This window comes from Odontesthes bonariensis, chromosome 24 (assembly GCF_027942865.1).
Source record: "Odontesthes bonariensis isolate fOdoBon6 chromosome 24, fOdoBon6.hap1, whole genome shotgun sequence".
Lineage (NCBI taxonomy): Eukaryota > Metazoa > Chordata > Actinopteri > Atheriniformes > Atherinopsidae > Odontesthes > Odontesthes bonariensis.
In genome coordinates this window covers 15,700,393-15,719,816 of record NC_134529.1, presented here as the reverse complement: position 1 = coordinate 15,719,816, position 19,424 = coordinate 15,700,393, and the positions used below count along the sequence as shown (strand labels likewise).

Sequence of the window (19,424 nt, the reverse complement as noted above, 5' to 3'; positions counted from 1 at the left end):
ATTAATGCATTAAACTGGTTCTTATAAACTATTATGACAAAATTAGCACAGAGGCTGTGTCAGTCAACAGATTTCAATAACACAATATGTTGACACGTTGTTTACAGTTATTGGTTACTGTCCCTGTGTTGCCAGGATAAAAATATGTAGAGAAAATCAATGCAGGATTGATTTTTTTTTTTTTATGAGCTGAGCGGGAGATGAGACAAATGGAGAAAGACAAAACACCTGTAGAGCAGGAGGACTTGAAAGCAGAGAGCAGTCACACACTGGTTGGGCTGCACACCAGTGCTGGCAATACAGGGGTGAAGTATTCTGCTTGGTAAAGCATTAGTCACTTGTAATTTATTAATGTACAGTAGATATGCCTCTACATTCGTACTAAATGCTAAGATATGATTCAGCCCATCGCTGCTGAAAAATATATAAAATATGGTTGGTTACTTCTCTTAGATGTGTGATGTGCATTCAGTTCAAACTTTCTCTATGTGCACCTAAAATGTGTAGCGTATCTGTGTGCAAGTTTTACAGCATCAGAAGCCAGCTCCTCCAATAGGAAACTGGAGATTGCATGCTGCCTGCATTAAGAATTGACTTTTAGTGATGCAAGACACCTCTTTTAAACTTCTCAAGTGTACTTTTGTACAATCATAGATCTGAACGTTTCCAACGAGGGAGGAGTAGTTGGTGTAATTTAAAGAATTTATGATAACGTCATTAAAATTTATGGACAAACCGTGTTTGATGTAATTTCTAATTCGTACAGACTACTTCAATATTTTTTTTTGGGGGGGGGTCCTTTAAGACTAGCACTCAAATATGAACATACTCATGATGAACAGATTGCAAATAGTGATGCAAGTGGAACATTATGAGATGCAGATCTTGTTAATTAATTCCTCTTGTTTAATTTGCTGTATGATTCCTCTCTTAGCTTGCTGCTGGAACTTTTGTTTGAGTCATTCTGCATTTGCAAAATCCACTTGACACTTGTTACAAACTGAAGGGGAAAGAAAAGGAAAGGGGTGCGCCTCTGTGTCGACAGCTTTTTTCATAGCTCATGCTGTTTGTTGCCACCTGAAACCTACGCGGGTGTGCGTTGCTCAGAAGAATTGCTTTTTTTTTTACACTTTTAATAGCAAATTATCGACATTGTTCTCTTTGTTAGACGGAGAAAATAGCTCGCAGTCTCACTTCTCCCGCCTTTGCAGGCGTCACTGCAAGAGTTTCGAGCGTCACTGCTGTCACTTTCATCCGTCAAAAACGTGAGGCATGAAGGGGAGTACGCTACTGATGTATTGCACTTTCAAATACTATATTTATTTTTCTCTTCTGGGATGAACAGTCTGATATATGAATCTACAGTAAGGCTTAACATTACATTTTCAGCATAATATTTCTCTTTTTCATCTATAAACCAAAACATACAAAAAGAACGTTAGCACCATATGTTATTAATAATATTCATATTGTTCCCAAAAATAGGGTGTAGGTACAACACTGGACATCAGTTTTGCTTTTTTTTTTTAAAGAACAGGGATTCCGTGAAGCAATTTACTTACATGTTATATTTAACAACAACAAAGAAATCCTTCTTTAAATGTTCTCGGTCACAACAAAGGTTGCACGAGTCCACTTTCATAAACAGGCTACGTTTTGTAGCAAATTGGATCACTAACATTATGCCAACTTTTGGAATACCCCAGATAAATCATATAGCCTAGGGAATATCCTGATAGATTCGTGAAATACACCAACAAGCTAACACAATCTATAAACTGATTGAATATAAACAGCAATATCTCCAAACACCTTCAATAACAATTCCAAAAAATCAGCAGCAATTAATATGCCAACCATAGTTGCTTTGTTGGAATATCAAATCCATTTTTAAACAAAAATATTACAGCCAATTCTACAGGAACAACAAAAATAGATACACACAGATTAAAGACATATAGGTGACAGGAATTTACAACACAGCAATCACATTCTATATATATATTTTTACTCAACTCCCAGTAGCTCAAGTACATTTGTGCTCCTGTGCCTTTGCTAAAAAGATGCATTTTGTCATCTGCCAGTTTCATTATTCCAGAGAAAAAAGAAAAGAAAGATCATTGTTCAGACTGAATCATTTAGAAAAGAAGAAAATAAAAACATACTGTATGTTGAACCCAGTAGAATAAACATTGTTTGAGCAGAAGAGCAACTGTTGTTTTTTTTGTGCAGATTGGAAAATGAAAATGGCACCGTGGAGGGTTTTTGCTGTAAACTGAGTGGATCTGAGGTGCTGGCTGCAGAGCATTCTGAGACTGCAAGTTTGTGGGGTGCAGGCTTTCTCAGTCAGCCGGAAGGCTATGCTCTCAGTGAGCCAAGAAGTGGACACTGCAGTCCGCAGTGGTAGCACCTTTTAAATGTATTTGTTCAGCACCAGGTTATTGGCAAAATGTAAAGAAGGAAGAAAATGCACCAATTTATCATCTGAACATATTGCCCCGGTGGTAAAAAAAAAAGACGACACAAAGTTAGAGACTTAAACCAGTTCAAACACTACAGTGCCCTGCTGCTACACATTAATTCAGAAATCAAACGGTCTATTGTGCAGTTGAGAGCACTCACATGCTAAATGTTGACGGTCACCTCACAATGAGTCCTGAAAGGCATGCTGGGAGGTGGAAGAGAAACTGGAAAAATGAGGCTATTCAAAAAGCAAACAGATGATGGGGCCTCTTTCATCATTCCACCATAGGAAAATGCAACATTATAGATTTTTTTTGCACATTTTGTTGTCAAACTTCTTCCATGTTGTATTCGAACTGCAAGCATTACTGTTTTGGCGAGAGGATGTACTGTTAACACGAGACACAAAAAAAACAAAAAACACGCAAAGTTTACTTCTTAGCACTACAAAATCTTTCATATTTGCAAGACAGTAGACGATGTAAAGGCATAGACAAAAGTACCAAACAATCATTGACCAAATCGTTCAGCGTCGTGGCTGCCGTATGTCCTGGCTCTCCATCAAACAGTCCAAAAGGGATGCTTTTCAAGCTCAGTCTGAGATGCCAGTTGTACTTTAATGAATCAACTGGGGTTTGTAGTGATTCCGCTTCGCTCAAACTGAACAAAGATGTTCAGTATTAACTAACTTTCTCCACCGAAACCAGTAACAGGCTTTTACTCAGCTCCTGTTGCTTGTCTGTGTCGCACTGAGAAGTTCAGTCGTAACTAATGAAGCAGGGTAGTCCTGCGGGTGACATCTGGGATGAAACTGTAAGACTGAAAAAGAAAAAGGAAACAAACAAAAAAAAAGCATCGTCAGCTGTGGTGTATGCGGACAGAATTGAGAATGTGGCTTATTCTGTTTGGGGAGACAGTGCTGTTTGTTTTTTTTTTCTTCATCATCTTTGTGAGCATGTTGGCACATGAAAAGGAGTAAAGAAAGACACCGGAGGTGTTGTTTGCGGACCTGGCTGCCATGGCTGGACTGAAGCACCCAAAGTTACAAGGCACAACAAGGACTGAGACGAACAAACTTGCTGTTCAAACGCTCTTGCTGTGTGTTGTGGCTATCAAGGGAGGTGATTGCTTTCTGAGCTCGATTACGATATAAAGTGTGGCATTTTTTTACTGTATTGAAACTGCTTCTACTGCCTTTTATGTAATTTAGCTCTTGAGACCTGTTTATAATCTAAAGATTAGGAGAATGTGGTTGCAGAATGTGGCAAATGGAAGTTGATCTGTAGAAATGTGTATAATATACTGCACGTTCCTTAAAAAGTCAGACTTGTACATAAAGACTCTTTCTGGACTTTCAAAATCAGTTTAATTGACTGTCATTACTCTTCTTTTATTGACACAGTTACGCAAGCATGAACGCTCAGCATTTTACGACAATTAAGCACCACTAAATTAAAGACAGCCCAGTTGTAAAGAACTTTGTCTGTGAGGCTATGTAATAACGTTGTCCCATACACACACACATACCCAAAAATGAATGAATCACAGTGTATTTGCACCTGATTTTGACATGTGTCCACGTCTGGAAAAGGTCAGCAGTGTTTAGAAAGGATGCACTGCACGCCAGGCAGCCAACTACCACAAAAAACTGCCCCCTACCCCCATTAATAAGAATGAATAACCATTCCCGATAACACAAAATGTGCTAACCATAACTTTGCGGTACAATCCCAGCCAAGGAGTGGTCCAGGATTCAATATGCTAAGGACAAAATGGAGACCCTTGAGGACATGCCTGGGGATGAGAACTGCATTGAGACACCCCTGAGTCAGCTGGTTCAGTGGTCTTGTACAATGGTCCTGAGGAACCCCTGTATTGGCTGTTTCTTATTTCTTGTTTTTTTTTTTTTAGGTTAATAATACTAATTCATTATTCACTCAAAGACTAACTATCAACATGGCTGTTCATTCACTACAACATAGAGGTACTACTCTAGCTACTATGGTAAATAATGAGCAACTTGGTTGTTTGCATACACATGTGTATCCATACATGTGGTGTGTTAGATGTTTGATCCACCTAAGCTGACCCAACAGTTCTCAATTACTCAGGGCTGAACATCACTTTTTAGCTGAAGGGTGGCAGACCCTGGATGTTGAAGCTCTTGGTTATGGCAGTGTACCTCATTGCATGTTCTCATGTCAGGATCTCCGGGTTTTTTTTCAGCCTCAACCCCGTTGTTCAGTTACCAGAGAGTGTGAGAATGTTAGGTGGGAGCGCGCCAAGGCCCAGCACCACATAGATGGGAAAGAGGGCGGAGCAGCAACCAAGGATGGAGCCGAACAATCAACGAGAGAACAGAACCGTGGGAAAGAGCTGAGGACCCGCGTGTACAGACCAACAGGCACGCAAGCATACTTAGGTAACAACTCATACTGTAGGCCTTACAGTCAACACCTTTCTCACACAAGCACACAAGGACTCAACCATAATCCTGTCAGGCCCTTTGGGTAGCTCTGTTCTCGTGTTCTTTTCCATCCCCGGCAAAAACCCTCTTTCACCTTTACCCCGGACTTACGGGGCATCTGCCTTTTACAGTACGATGTTAGCAGGCATATGAGGCCACAGCTAAGCAGAGAGCCAGTAAGCCAGGAAAAAGGAATCTCTGTGTTGTGAAGGGCTTTCGGTCGTTCCCTGTTGGGTGCATTTGTACTAATGCCTCATATTAAACTAATGCCGAACACTACAATGTAAAAAACACATGTTATATATTTTAATGAGCTATTGGAGTATGAAATGCATTCATTTTTCACATGAATTGTTCAATAGCCCTCTCCGGAATTTTAAGTCAAGCTCCTTTGACTTAGAAGGCATGGTTTTATGTAGATATACATGATATATTTATATGGATATAAACTTTTTTTTAGGAGCGAATACAGTGGTCGTCCCTTGGGTATCAGCGGTGGAGAGCGCCTGCAGATTTAGTCAGAAGTTGATAAGGTTACGACTGCTGCACAGCAGGCCTAAAGACGGCACACATTTTGCACAGGCTCATTCAACTGGTTCATGTGGGGCAGATAAATTAGAAAGACAGTACTGTAAGATACCATTTGGCTTCGTTTTTAACTTTCCAGCAGGTGCCAGGAGTGGTTGCCCTGTGCACCCAATGAGGAGTGTCACCTCTTTGAGGGCACAAAGATGTAAAGATGTGGAGGATAATATCTCATAAGACTGCAGAAAGAAAGTTGTGTGTTCTGGCAAAATATAGTAATGTCAGTGAATATAAATGTGGACATAAGTATGCACTGAAGTATAATGACATAGAAATATCATCTCATATTATTTTCAGGAACTTATTACTTATTATAACCTAGTATTACGTTTTTGTACCCAATAAGTATATTCCAAAAATGAACGTAAAAGATTGTTTGAAAACAGAACAGCGAGGTTGCAAAACGGGGTACTTTCCAGGATTCAAAAGGGAATGGTGGAGGAATCCTAGAAGGTTGTCTTTGCACTTAAAAGAGTGCGCGTTAACACACATTTGTGCCCTCCCACTCATTAATGAACACCTAAAGTCTTGTTTAACTCTTTAACTCTTTGGAATGTTTTAAATAAGATTTTCAACTCTCCAGTTTAGAAAATGTGCTTTATATTTACTTCTTTTTTTTTGTTCGTTTATTAGTTTTTTTGTTTTAATCTCAGAGGGGTTGTTCTAAGATTTTGTATCGTCACTACTAAGACATATGGGCAGAAGTGACCGAATAAGGCATGCTGTTACAGTTTCCCTCCACTGGAGGGCAGTCTGCACTGCAAGAATAAAATTTGTGGGTGATGATTGAAGGTCAGTGTGCTTGTTTTTACTCCCTTCTATTTTGATTTACAAGTAATAGTACAAGATGCTTTTGAGCCACGAAAGCTTACAGAGAGGAAATGCTTCCTTCTGATGCATCTTTGATTTTGTTCATTTTAGAACTTGTAGTAATATGATAAATGTTATAGTGCTTTTTTTTCTTCTTTTTCTTTTTTTTTTTCGGATTCATGGGACATGGACTTCGTAAACATTATCATATATTTCAATGATTTACATACAGAATGGCAGTAAAAGTTGGGATGTGCAAAGACCTGCCCCCTCTGAGACTCTCCTCCATCATTCCCATCAGGCTTTGCATCAGTCCCATGTCACAGGGACATACAGTGTGCCCTTCACAGGTATTCACAAGTTGAATCACCAATTCGGTATAATGCATTAACACATTTCATAATGAAACATTCATATGTTATCTACACACTCATACAGAAGTCTCCTCTATCAATGTAGAGAGATTTATATGAGACATCTGTATGTATCACATAATATACTCATATAATTATCTCTGTACCGTATGTTTTTTTTTTTCTCCAAAAATAAATCATTACTGTGTGCTTAGAGTATCTTAACAGATTTTTAGCTGACAAAACACACATCTTGCAGGGAAACTGACTGAGCGGAGAGAAGTGAGCCCATTGTCAAATGGGAAAAGATAATAAGTGAGGGAAGGAGAAGAGGGGAGAAATGAAAGAAAGGAAAAGCATGTAAATCATTGTGTGTCATAACAGAACTGTGGGAGATGCCTTCAGAAGGACGATTCATACTGCAGGAGTTCATAAAGAAGTGGACCATCCCTATACCTGATGCCCACTGCGTTAGGACTAATGTACTGCAGCACATTTATGGTCCTGCGCAGACGCCGATCCACAAAGTGTGCATCCCAGGCTGGATAGCGTTTTCTGGGCATGTCTATCTTAATTAGCGGACCCTCAGGCTGGATGGGCCTGCCAGCTGCATCCACAGGTTCTGTAGACCTCACTTGGAAAACCGGAAGGCAGGTGTCTGTGGCTGTTTCATCTGACTCCGTATATTCCCCTGCCAGACCCCGTGTAGGGGTGGCCTGGGAGCCACGGGGCCCCGGTGTGGGAGCCATAGGCTCAGCTTCAGGCGGTAATGGAAGGCCCCACAGCAGCTCAGCACAACAGGAGCTGGCCAGCACCCTAAGTCGGGGGCCCATGGGGTGTAGGACCCCATAATAGAGAATTATGCAGGCCACACCTGAGGCAAAGCACAGGAAGACGCCACAGAGTGCAAAAGAGGCATAGGCGTCAGTGGTGGCTGGGTCGCGGTACGCATACCAAAGTGAGGTGAGAATGACATTCTCTAACAGTACAACTGTGTAATAGGTCACCATTCTGTACCGCGTCCGGCCCTCACGTACATTGAACCAACAAAAGACGTAGACCACGCCCACCACCATGTTGAACAGTACTTCCTCCCATTTGGACATGCAGAAGTCGGTGCCGCCATGGATGACCCAGAAAGCCATGGCACACCAATGGAGCACCACAAAAATGCCAAAGTAGATGTGGAAAACAGAGGCAAATAGGGCAAAGGAGAGCACCCGTGAAGAGATGGTAAAAAGGCGCCACATCAGATGCACAAGGGCACCTCGGTAACTCATGCTCTTCTTGTCGTCACGTGAATCACGAAGGAGTTTGTGGTAAGAGGCTAGCACCCAAGCCAGGGACAGGAGAGAGGTCATGGCAGAAAGACCTGTGAATATAGACGGAGACAGAGACAATAAAATCAGAGCAAGTCTAAGAATGAAAGATACTGACATATACTGATGGATGATGCTTAAAACATCTGAACCATCATTTTTTCTCTTTAAGTATGAAGTGCAACCCGAAGAATTATGGTTTCATCCTACTGTGGCAGCTCCACCCCAGTAAACAGAACATTTTATTCCAGCTAAAGCAATCAATCACATTTTTGAAAGTCATATTATTACTGAGATTATCATGTAGTCAACACAGCATTCAGTTAGTGCACCAATTCCCCTAAGACATCTATAAAAGTAGAGACAGCAGATATGTCAGATGTGTAACGTGCTGCATGAAAAATGATAGCGGATTATCTGCAGAGCTGCAACATGGAGCCTCTCAGCGAATGTATTGATAGCATTTCAACACACACCCCGACCACGAAGAGTATCACTTGTTGTGATTGAATTGCTTTCCTCTGGGAACTGTATTGCACGAGGAAACTGGAGTTGTAAAAGTGGTTTCAGTGATGAACTCTGGAAGCTTGATGGTGGCCAAAGCTGCTCAGAGTGAATAAAGAAATACGTGGACGTCACAGATGGCAGATTTTCAGATGTAGATCATGGAAGTGTTGCAGCATCAAAGCTCAAATATGACATAGAATGCAAAAAAGACAAAGAGATGTCTTGAAATAAACACAAATATCAGACGTTTAGGAACCTCCTTACACTGCAGCCACTCAGCTTTGTTGCTCTGGATCATGATGCAGAGCTGCAGCACCAGCTGAGGGGCGCTTTCTAAGAAGGTCTCCAGCAGTCGCAGCATGTTGACATCAGCATACTCGTACATCATGGCCCAGTAAAAACGCCGCTGATTCTCCTTCTGCCGGTGACTTTGTATGCCGAGGTACATGGTGCGAATGTACCTAGAGAGAAAGAGAGAGCAGAGAATTTGACACTTTAAACACCTTTTGTGTCTTTTTACCATTTATACAAGAACGAATATTTGCTTGTCTGAATTCAAAGGAAAACACTGTTTCATAACCAAGGGACATGGACAGTTTGTCACTTTTCACCTGCACTTGTTAAGAGTTTTCACAACACTAGAGGGCATTCTAAGCCACACTTTGAATAAACAGAAATCATAACCACCTGTATAAGCATGAGTTTACAATTGTGCTCTGAAAAAGTGAAGTATTCAGAGCATTTGACTGAAATCCAAGAAGCTAGAAGAAAAAAACTGCCATTCTAAGTCTAAAAGTACTGGCTGCCTTATGTAAAACAGTGAAAAGAGACACTTTTATGACCTGATATAAAAAGAAAAACTCAATCATCTCTGCACTATTGGGGCAGGATTTGAGAAGTTGTTTTATGATTCATAGGTAACAGATAAATGATGTCAGCTGGTGCAACATTTATTTTTCCCACTCTTTTTATGAAACTCAAAGAGTTTCACAATGGCGAGGTGACTCTGGTGATGCTGCTAACTAATTGAATCACTCCAGGTGTAATTAAAGCCCAACCACATCTCTTTTTCTAAAAGACAAGTCACAATAACTTGTTGTGCACTGCTAACTAAGACTGTATTGCGTTTGCTGCTGACCTTTAGCTAATTAAGATCATGATCCGGGCTCGGTATGGATTTGTTTTGAAATGTAATACAGCAGTTGGAGTCGCCAGTTAACGTGCACAGAAGAGTACATTTGATGGATCAAAGCTTTGGACAGAAAACATCCCACCAGGTGCTTGAAACTCCTTTTAAAACATGCTCACACAACTCTGTCTATTGACAAAAAAAAGTCAAACCAGCGTGGGTTTATAGTTATCTTAACAGTGACTTCAACTATTGCATATTGGATTGCTGCAGGATCTATCTGCCTGGGCTGGCAGAGTAGCCAAATAAATACAGCTCATGATGTGAAGGCAGTCAACCGAGGACAATAGAGTAGCAAGGACAGAAATAGACTAGACAGTAGCACCCCCCAATACAAATTAGAGGCCGTGGATCTAAATCCAGTTTCTGAAAGTGAGACACAAATTTCCTGCAGTATAACAAACAAAACAGAAAATGCTTATGAGAAGTTTTCAGCATAATTAGCTCTTGCATTGGCTATTGGGTAAGAGATTAGTGTTTAATTTAAAATGAGGTTGAGGACAGTGTTCTGTAAAGAATTTATTGTTGACTAGATTGCTTTGGGTTATTGTTTTCACTGAGATTTAAGCACAAACCTGTTCTTTTTGCATGCAACTCCAATGACTTTCTTTTAAACAAGATGAACTCATTCATAGTCACATTCCTATTCACCCGTACTCAAGAAATAATGAATGGCTTCCTCATAAGCTGCAATTCAAATGTAATTTTCTCACAACATAAAGACTCTTTTGTTTTGATTTGACACATTTTGCCTTTTATTAAACAAATGGAGTTTAGATTGGTGTTTTACGGAATTGTTATTTTGTATGACTCGTTGAATGGACGGATCCCAAAAAGACAGATGCCTGCAGCAAAGCTCCCCCTTCATGGTTTAGCCTGTGAGTCCGTTAACCTTAAAAAACAGTCAGCTCCATAAAAGGTAGTAACTTAACAGGACACATCAAACAATGGAGAAAAAAATTTGCTCTAAGTGGTCCTAAAGAATTCTCTATCAGCTGTTAGTTAAAGGAGTGATAAATAAAGCAAGGTCTGACTGCACAAGGAACTTAAGGAGCACAGCAATGATGGTATTTCTTGGGACACTTGACAAAGGGAGAAGGGGACAAAACAGACAAAAGTTTTTTTAGGATCAATAGCTCTGGACAGGACGAGGCACTATTATAACCAGAGGTAAAAGCTGGCATTCCGTGACATTTTCAGTCAGACTGGTAAATGTCAAATGGAACAAGTCAACCCCTCCCCTTCACTAATGACATGCCACAGAGACCTACACAGGCCCTTTGTCTCCATCCCCCAGTTTCCATTAGTCCATATTCCACAGATACCTCTGACTGGTCTGTGGGGCCTCCGTCAGAAACAGTTATCTTCATGTCTTCCATTGCTGTCTCGCTTAGAAAATGCAGGACTCTACAGTCAAGTTGTCAGCCCCGAGAAGCTGTAACCAAAGACATGGTGGCGCTTTGAGCTACAAGCTAACGTGCCCCTAATGATAATGCTGACATGCTAATACTTAGCATGTGTACTGTTTTCTTCATAGATAGTAAAGATGGACACAGTCTGTGTGTGAAAGTAGAAGTAAAATGTTGAAGAAGACTCTTTCTAATGGCCAGCTCTGGATCACCTCTATGTTTGAAGAGAGGACAACAAGGATTACAGAGAAGTCTATAGTTTCTCTCTTGTTATGTCACAATAGCTCATTTATACTAAATAAACAGAAGCTGCTCCATCGTTTTATGCGCCTGGTTTTTCCACTCACACATATGTCCATATAAATATCTCTCCTGCCAGCTTAGAGGTGCAACAACAATCCCTTCCCTTACATTCTCATAGCTTACTGATAGATGTGCAACAAAAAAAGTCTTGCCTTGAGTAAGCTATGTAGAAAGGGCTTTTTAGAGACTTTTTACTTGATTTATAACATTAGTAAGCATTGTCCCGGCCAAAAATCCAACCCTTGCTAATTATGGCAGGTTACAAGAGAACATAATTAGGAAATCAAAAATGATTAACTCAAGACAGAGGTCCTGTGCAGTCTATCAGACGTGACACTCACTTTACAACATGACAAAGTCACTTCCTCACTGAAAACTACACAAAACCTTTGGCTTTGCTGGCAGCATTCATTATGAAGGGGTGTGCATTAGCGAGTAACCTTAACATTACCTAACCTTAAAATGGGATGATCAAAGTGTGCCGTGTCCTAGGCAGATCTGTGCATTTGGAGATACACCTGTTTGAAGCATATTACACAAACCGATGGAACTATAACTGACAGTATTATATTAAACAGTCAGAGTGAAACATAAATATCTTGTTTGTTTTCTCCTAAACTGCCCCAGGTTTCGGGGCCTTGTCTCTCTGTTAGTCGAAATCCAAAATGAAACAGTCTTCCAGGTTACAGGCCAGAGGAATTTGAACAAATAAGATTCAACTAAAAAGGAATTACAGTGTAGCTCTTTTTTACACATCTCAAAATATAAATGCGAATCAGGTAACGTTTTTCCTACAAAGTTATGACTTAAAAAAGTATTGTAGTGTACTTTGTTGATTAATTAATTTAGTCAATATTGCCACTGCAAGAGCCATGCCTCAAATGTGGATACAAATGTAATACCCATGGATGATATAATATCTTAAACACCGAGCCTGTTATGTGTTTTAATCTAAGTGCAGTAATTCACAATTTAGCTCTAATATTCAAAGGCATAAAGGTAAATAAGAGCTGTCCTTTACTCGCATCTTCCTAATTCCTTCCTGATATGACACCATGTTCATATTCCTTTAGTTTCAGCAAAAGAAAAAAAAAAGTGTGCACAGTTAGACACTTAAATTTAAGGGCTTGTCAGAAAAATCGGAGCTCACTTCATCAAGTGTCCAACACTGCGGCGCTTTTCTTTACAAGAATCTCACACACATCTTGCGATTGTGATGCACACCGCTAACACTCCCACTGTGCCATTTCAGATGTAGTAACACAAATCCTCTCCACTCACTCACTCACTCACACACACACACACACACACACACACACACACACAACCTCACTCACTCACTCAGGGATGTGGTCATGTTGCTTTTCTCCCCCCCTTTCCTTTTAGCTCCATAGCTCCTCTACGGGGCTCCTCGTGAATTATTTGTGGCAAGATCATAGCGATCACTCATGGCTCGTTAGGCAGCGTACACATGGCCTAACAGCTCGACGCGGTGCTGGGGTCATGTTCCAAGCTCAGCCGTCTGCCATCGCTGTTGAGACACAGACAACCCACCACACGCATCATCCCCTTCATCACACAGACGCAGATATGTAGCCGTCATAATGTTTGCATGTGTAGACATCTTGAGATTGGAGTAGGAGCTGCAGTGAGAGACAGGTGGAATGACAAACGCACACCATGTGGGCAACTTGGCCACGTTGTTCCTCCCTCTCCTCCAAAGTCATTGACCGATGAGTCATCCAACCACTCTTACACTAATCCCTTGAGTAGGTGGTTAGACGGATCACACACTCACATTCACCACGTTCCCCAAGTTCAACAGCATCTGTCTTCTAAGTCATGCTCGTGGGAAGGCTGAGCAGCTCAGACTGTATTCATATGTTGTCATAAGCTGATTCACGGGAAGATCCCAAGCACTATAACAGCAGCATGAAGAAGAGCTTATGCATTATCTAACAGGTGGAATCTGGCAGAACACTAAGCATGGGTGGCATATAGCATACACAAGGCCTGAGGGTTTATGAAAAAGTGTGTGTGTGTGTGTGTGTGTGCTTATGTGTGTAAGGTGGAGGCATTGCCAGCTGCAATGAGTCACACCCTGAGTCACTCTGAGGGGCCACACATCGACTCTCAATGAGCTTTAAACCTCCTTTATCAGGGAGATTTACATTTCTGTCCCTTTATTTTGCTTTGCTTCTATTTCAAGAAAGAGAGACACTTTCTTTTCAGAGTTCAACCCAGCACAACACCTTTCTTTCAGTGCAGAATTATATTTCTGGCTGTTGTTCTTGTGTGTGTGTGTGTGTGTGTGCGTGTGTGTGTGTGTATGTGTGTGTGTGTGTGTGTGGCCATTTGTCTTTTTTTTCAGTACTGATTTTTCTGTGGGGAGTGTTGGAGGGTGTGCTTGGGAGGAGCAGTTACGGCTAGTACTATCTCCTCTTTGCCCAGTTAGATTATAGTAAAAGTATCCATCATCCTTGCTTTATTAAGGAGCTGACAAAAAAAATCTGCTTAAAAAAATTTCTTAAATGTAAAAAAGTTTGTAGTAAATGTAAAATGTTTAGGTTTTGGAGTGTTTGATCACCTGACTTAAGGCAAACATGTAATGGTTATGGATTTTGTATGGTTTTAACTGGAACTGGAACTGAGTTTGCATATTTTTTCAGTGTTTGGCTTTCCTTTTTTTTTTAAAGTTTTTACAATTTCGCTGCCAGATTTTGCTGCATTTCAGACAACATTTGAACTTTTTCTGTAAAAAAACAACAAATATCGATTTAAAGATTTTTCCAGCTTCTAAAGTGTGATTCAACCAATAAAATTCACAATTCCCATCTGGACCATGCAACGGCACATGGTTTGTCCACCTGGTAACAGTGCCTTGTGTGAGTGATGTCAGCAGTAGTGATGGCTCAGTTCAGTTGCCACGCATAGTCATAAACAGCTGTTTCTTTTGGTTGTTGGCTGACTGTGGTGGTAGCAAGTGTTTGATAAGACAGTCATAATTAGTATTTTTTTCTTTTAGAACTGCAGTGACTGTTCTCCCCGTGTATGCGTGGGTTCTCTCCGGGTACTCCGGCTTCCTCCCACTGTCCAAAAAACATGCATGTTAGGTTAATTGGTGTCTCCAAAATGTTCCCTAGGAGTGAATGTGAGCATGTGTGTGGTTGTTTGTCTCGTTTGTCTCTGTGTGGCCCTGTGATGGACTGGCCATCTGTCCAGGGTGTACCCCCACCTCTTGCCCGATGACCGCTGGGATAGGCTTCAGCCCCAACAGTTGGGTATAGAAAATGGATGGATGGATTGTAACTGCAGTGGAATCTGACAAAATCACCATTCAAGTTAATTAAAGGCAGCTTCTGTGCAGTGAATTCAGCTCTACTTATATGGACTGCAGGCTGAGGTCAGGAAGCCAACAACTGTCCACTTTCTCAACGTGATATAATTTAGGGTCTCTAGTTTGCAAGCTTTGCTTTGCATCCCCTGTGGTTTCCCCTGTCAATACCGCAATGTTGAAAATTGCCTGGCAGACCTCACCTGTCTAGAGTGAACTCTGTCTCTTAATGTCTGCTGTGATTGGCTCCAGTCCACTGTTCCCTCTACAGGATGAAACGAGTGTAGCTAATGGATGAATGGGAAAGCAGGTAACTTATTACAGAGCACAATTCGTTCCCTTATTTGTGTTCATGAACAGCCTTTCTAAGGCATTTACATACTATATTTGTGTGCTGATTAGAAAAAGTACTGTTGGGGCTTTTGGTCAAAGTGTGATAGAGCCAGATTTTCCTGTCCCCTGGAGCAATGCAATGGCAGTAGTAGGCACGCACGGATAGTGGTCTAACAGCATTTCTAGTGAGTCATGAACAGAATAGTCATTTTTCCTCGCACCCATGTGGTCAGCAGCAGTGGCTAAAGGAAAGCTGGCAAGGATTCAGTGTTTACTCAAGGACGAGTTGGTAAGCTTCATCACAAATCAGCGTTTTCCAGTAAGTGAAAGTATCACTTAACCTGTCTGCAGCTAGCTAAGTCAGGTCAGTGTTGTGTTATTCATCAGTTGCCAATCTGTACAGTGCCATTTAAACAGTTGCATTTCTTCAACTCAGCTATTTAGTTTCAATAACAGACTCATTCAGAATGAGACCGTAAGACAGGTATTTTCAAAAACATTTCTGTGGTTTGTCATTAGACTTTCCAGAACCACTTTGTGGCTCAGTACGGTTCAGTGGGCCTCAACTTTAATAGCAATCCACTGATCCTACATTAGATATGTCCTTATCCTCCTTATGGTGGAGAATAGCCCTGAATGAAAGGCCGACTGAGTTTAAAACCTTGTCCTGCAGGTGAGTCAGATACACTTGTACAAACACACAACGATCTGTGACCAGTGCCTTTGGGTGGAAGCTGCACAGAGGGCCACTGGAATGTTGAATAGAAACCAGGATGACATGATGCAAGCTGAAAGCGATGGGGAGCGGCAGGCTGAAAAGAGAGGTCCTGTGTCAACTCTGCTCTGCCTTGTCAGTTCTATGAATTTGTAGTGTTTAACCAGAACTGACATCTTGACTAAATATTACCTCTGTAATTAAAACTGGTCATACATGCACAATATTTCAGATGGTGTGTTTGGGACGCGGTGGATTATTATTTATTTTCTTTTCAAATTCCAGGTAATGAAAATTGGCTTTATTCAGTTGGGATCAGTCTTAAAACTGAAGGCCTTGTAGATCGCATCAAATCAGATGGGCCGGTATTTTAGCCCAGAAGGGCGAAAACCTTGACATTAGCCTCCTTATTGTCCTTCCCACTGAGACACATGAGGAAGTGTCACATTTAAAAAGGGCAAAAGTGTTGAGAAACCCTAATAAATGGCTACAAAGCAATCACTGCATGCAGTAACTTCAGCTCATTCAGTTTATTTGTGTCAGGATTAACATGTCAAAACAGCCACAAATATGTAACAAAAATTTGACAACTAAGACAGCAGTGGGAGTTACTTTTGTACATTAACCCTCCCTGATTAAAATAACTGCTTGTGTCTTTAAATAATTACATTGATTTGGAGAAAAATGGACAATGAATGTATCTCAGTAGAAAAATCTGTCCTTGCAAGGGGGGGCGTTATCTTCTTCAAGAGTTAGAAACATTATAGAAGGTAAAAATATGAATAATACAAGCGAGTAAACTGGCATGAGATTGTTGGCACCTACATAGCCAACTAAACCAGGTTGGTGTTGGCTAACCTTACATTGACTTCTGTACAGCTGACATTTTGATAGGTATTGAAGTTCTCTTATGCTTCAATGCTGGTGTGGCAAAAGTTATTGTGGGTTTTTGTCCCATTCTTGTGAAAAGCATCATCTCAGACATTTACGGTGACTCAAATTGTCTCATTGTCTTACAACCGATGAACGCCAAAGAAATGTAGGAATGGTCATCCTGCAGCATGATTGCTGTGACAACATACAGCTCCTAACCAACCAACAGGAACGTTGCATGGAATGACCTCCTAATCAACACATCAACACGACACTGACGCTGTTGTGTAAAACCAAAGGAGACCTGAAGAGAGCTGATTGAAGCGAAAAGAGCGAAACATAACTTGTCGAATTCAAACAAAGAAGCAAATCTGTTTGAGTTGCAGAAGCAGGAGTATGACGTGTCCTTCAGCTCATATCAAGATCACGCCAAGCGAATATCAAAAGCAGTTGTGGAGGAATTACAATTCTCAAGTGAGTCGAAAATCAGTGCATATATTCAGACACGTCTCAGTAAACTGCAGGTATTTTTCCTCTGCCTGAGCTTGTAAAACCTTGTTTACGGTAAAAATCTGCGTTGCTCCTCAGAGTCAAGGCCTGCTTCAGTTCAGCAGGTATGATCACTGTAGAGTCAGCACACATAAAGCACAATGTCATGCCCAAGAACAGCCTCTCGCACAGTGTGGCAGGGTGTAACTACTTTAAAGCTATGTATACATGCAGGTGAATGAAGCAATTATGCAACCATGATCGTGACTATTTCCTACGATTGCAATTACAGAATTTAATTATTGATTTCATCCCAAAGGCAATTCCAATGTTATATTAGAAGCAGTATATTTTTCTCAATGCTTGAGCTCATAAAGCCTACTTTACGCTAATGAAATGCTAAGAATCTGTATTGTCATAAACTGTGGCAGGTCCACTGCTAATTTGAAAATGTGTGTTAACTTCCACATTTGAAGTTTTGTCTGCTGCCATGGCTACAGCACTGTTTTATCAGACAGCTTTCTTGGACAAACATGGGAACACATGCAAGGGATCTGACTCTGATTTTCTTTCCGTCAGTGAACGTCACACTGATGCAGAACAGGAACAAAAAGGGCAAAAAAAAAAACACGCGAGAGTCAGGATATATGCTTTTAATTGTTTATCAGTACACCATGAACCATAGTTTCATAAATTGTAAAGCAAATCACTCATCTCAGAGCCTCAACTCAGATGATGAACAGCTCCAAAAAAAAAATCAAATCAAAACATGGATGTAAGCTGCAACTTAAAAGCTTGATGTCAGAATTAATAGTGCGGCAGTTTTTTGGGTTCAACATGAGGCAACAGTTTCTCGGTTGGTGAAAATTTGACTTAACAAGCGCTATTCAGCAGAATAGGTCACAGTAACACCGTTGTCTGGCTGCGGTGAGTGCTGGCGAAGAGGTTATTTTAATTGTGAATCTTTTGGCATTTCTGAGGCGTGGATACGGAACAACAAAATGGAGGAATATATTACTGTGCTCCACAACTAAAGCTTTCGCAGATAAGGTATGCTGGCACGGCTAAGCATCTGTGTCAGCTGGGCATAATGTTAAGTTCAGGTGGCTGCGTTGTTTCCCAGCGATTGGTTAGGGAGCATGAAACACGTTCCCCCAAAAAACTTGGTTTGGGTGATGACAGTGTCACTGTACGCTTGGCCAAAAAAACAATCCAGTCTTAATTCTGAAGCTTTCTTGGCTGTAGATCTTATCCAAAAGATTCAGATCTTACACTGGTCTTGTTTTGTTCCAAGGCGTAGTGACAAAGAGCTTCCTCCCCTCCCCTGTCTGTCTTTGCAGACACCAAACACTGGCTCCCACCATGTATGTTAGCTTTCCTCTTGGCTGTACACTTCCTCTTTTCCTCTCTGCACACCAGTCATTTGTCACCATTAGCAACAGTCATCAGGTACCCCAACTCACTGAGCTGCGATCATGTGACACTGTGTGACCACTGGGATAAGAGAAAAGCACAGAAATGAGGGTAAGAAAGGAAGTGAGAGCCGAGGTTAAAAAGTAATCATGTTTGATAGAGAAGGAGGAGAAAAAGAAGAGTTATGAGGAAGGGAAGGTTCACAAGGCAAGATGAAAGAGGTACTTGAGTCATGAGACAAAGGCCTCCCTGCCTTCAGATGGATTACAGCCAGAGATTCATGTTGATTAAAGATAATTTGGAGTCGTTCTCTAATAAATGACTATAGTATGATACGGATCAGGATATGTGGATTTGTTATCAGTTCTAAAAAGAGGGAACGTTGGCCTGCCTTTAAAGGGGAACTCCGGGGCATTTGAAGCGCATTTCCATTGCTAGAGGTTGTCAAATACTGATAGTAGGACACAGAGAGGTGCAAATCTGCGCTCCCTGTGTGGAGATAGCGCTGTTCGCTCAGCCTGTCATGCGAGGCTAATACGTGGTGGCTAAGGGGCAACTGCTAACCCTTCCACGTAAAACAACAACTTGCACACTGCAGAAACGTCACACCACTTTATAAACCATCCGACAATAAAGTCACAAGCCTTACCATCAAAACTAAATGCATGGTTCTCACATTACTGGCATGGGGACGTTACAAAACAACTTTATAAACAGCATGTAACTCACCGGCTGGTTGTAGGCTCGCGCATGTGAAAGCCCAAAAGAGTCGATGGACGGTAATCCCATATACAAAACAATTATTTTCTCTAGAAAAACTGCGTTCAAGTATTTAAAACATTACAATAATACATGCCCAGTA

At 41.1% G+C, this 19,424-nt stretch overlaps 1 protein-coding gene across 1 annotated transcript in view; it reads right to left on the bottom strand.

Annotated features, from left to right (window-relative positions):
- Window positions 1-1,305: 1,305 nt before the first annotated feature.
- The window catches only part of xkr6b (XK, Kell blood group complex subunit-related family, member 6b), a 57,411-nt gene continuing 39,292 nt past the window's right edge, over window positions 1,306-19,424 (bottom strand). The window contains exons 2-3 of the mRNA XM_075459434.1: window positions 8,769-8,965; window positions 1,306-8,050 (exon numbers count right to left, since the gene is read on the bottom strand). Coding sequence (XP_075315549.1) covers window positions 7,080-8,050; window positions 8,769-8,965 — 1,168 coding nt within the window. The 3' untranslated portion in view covers window positions 1,306-7,079. The remainder of the gene's footprint in view (window positions 8,051-8,768; window positions 8,966-19,424) is intronic.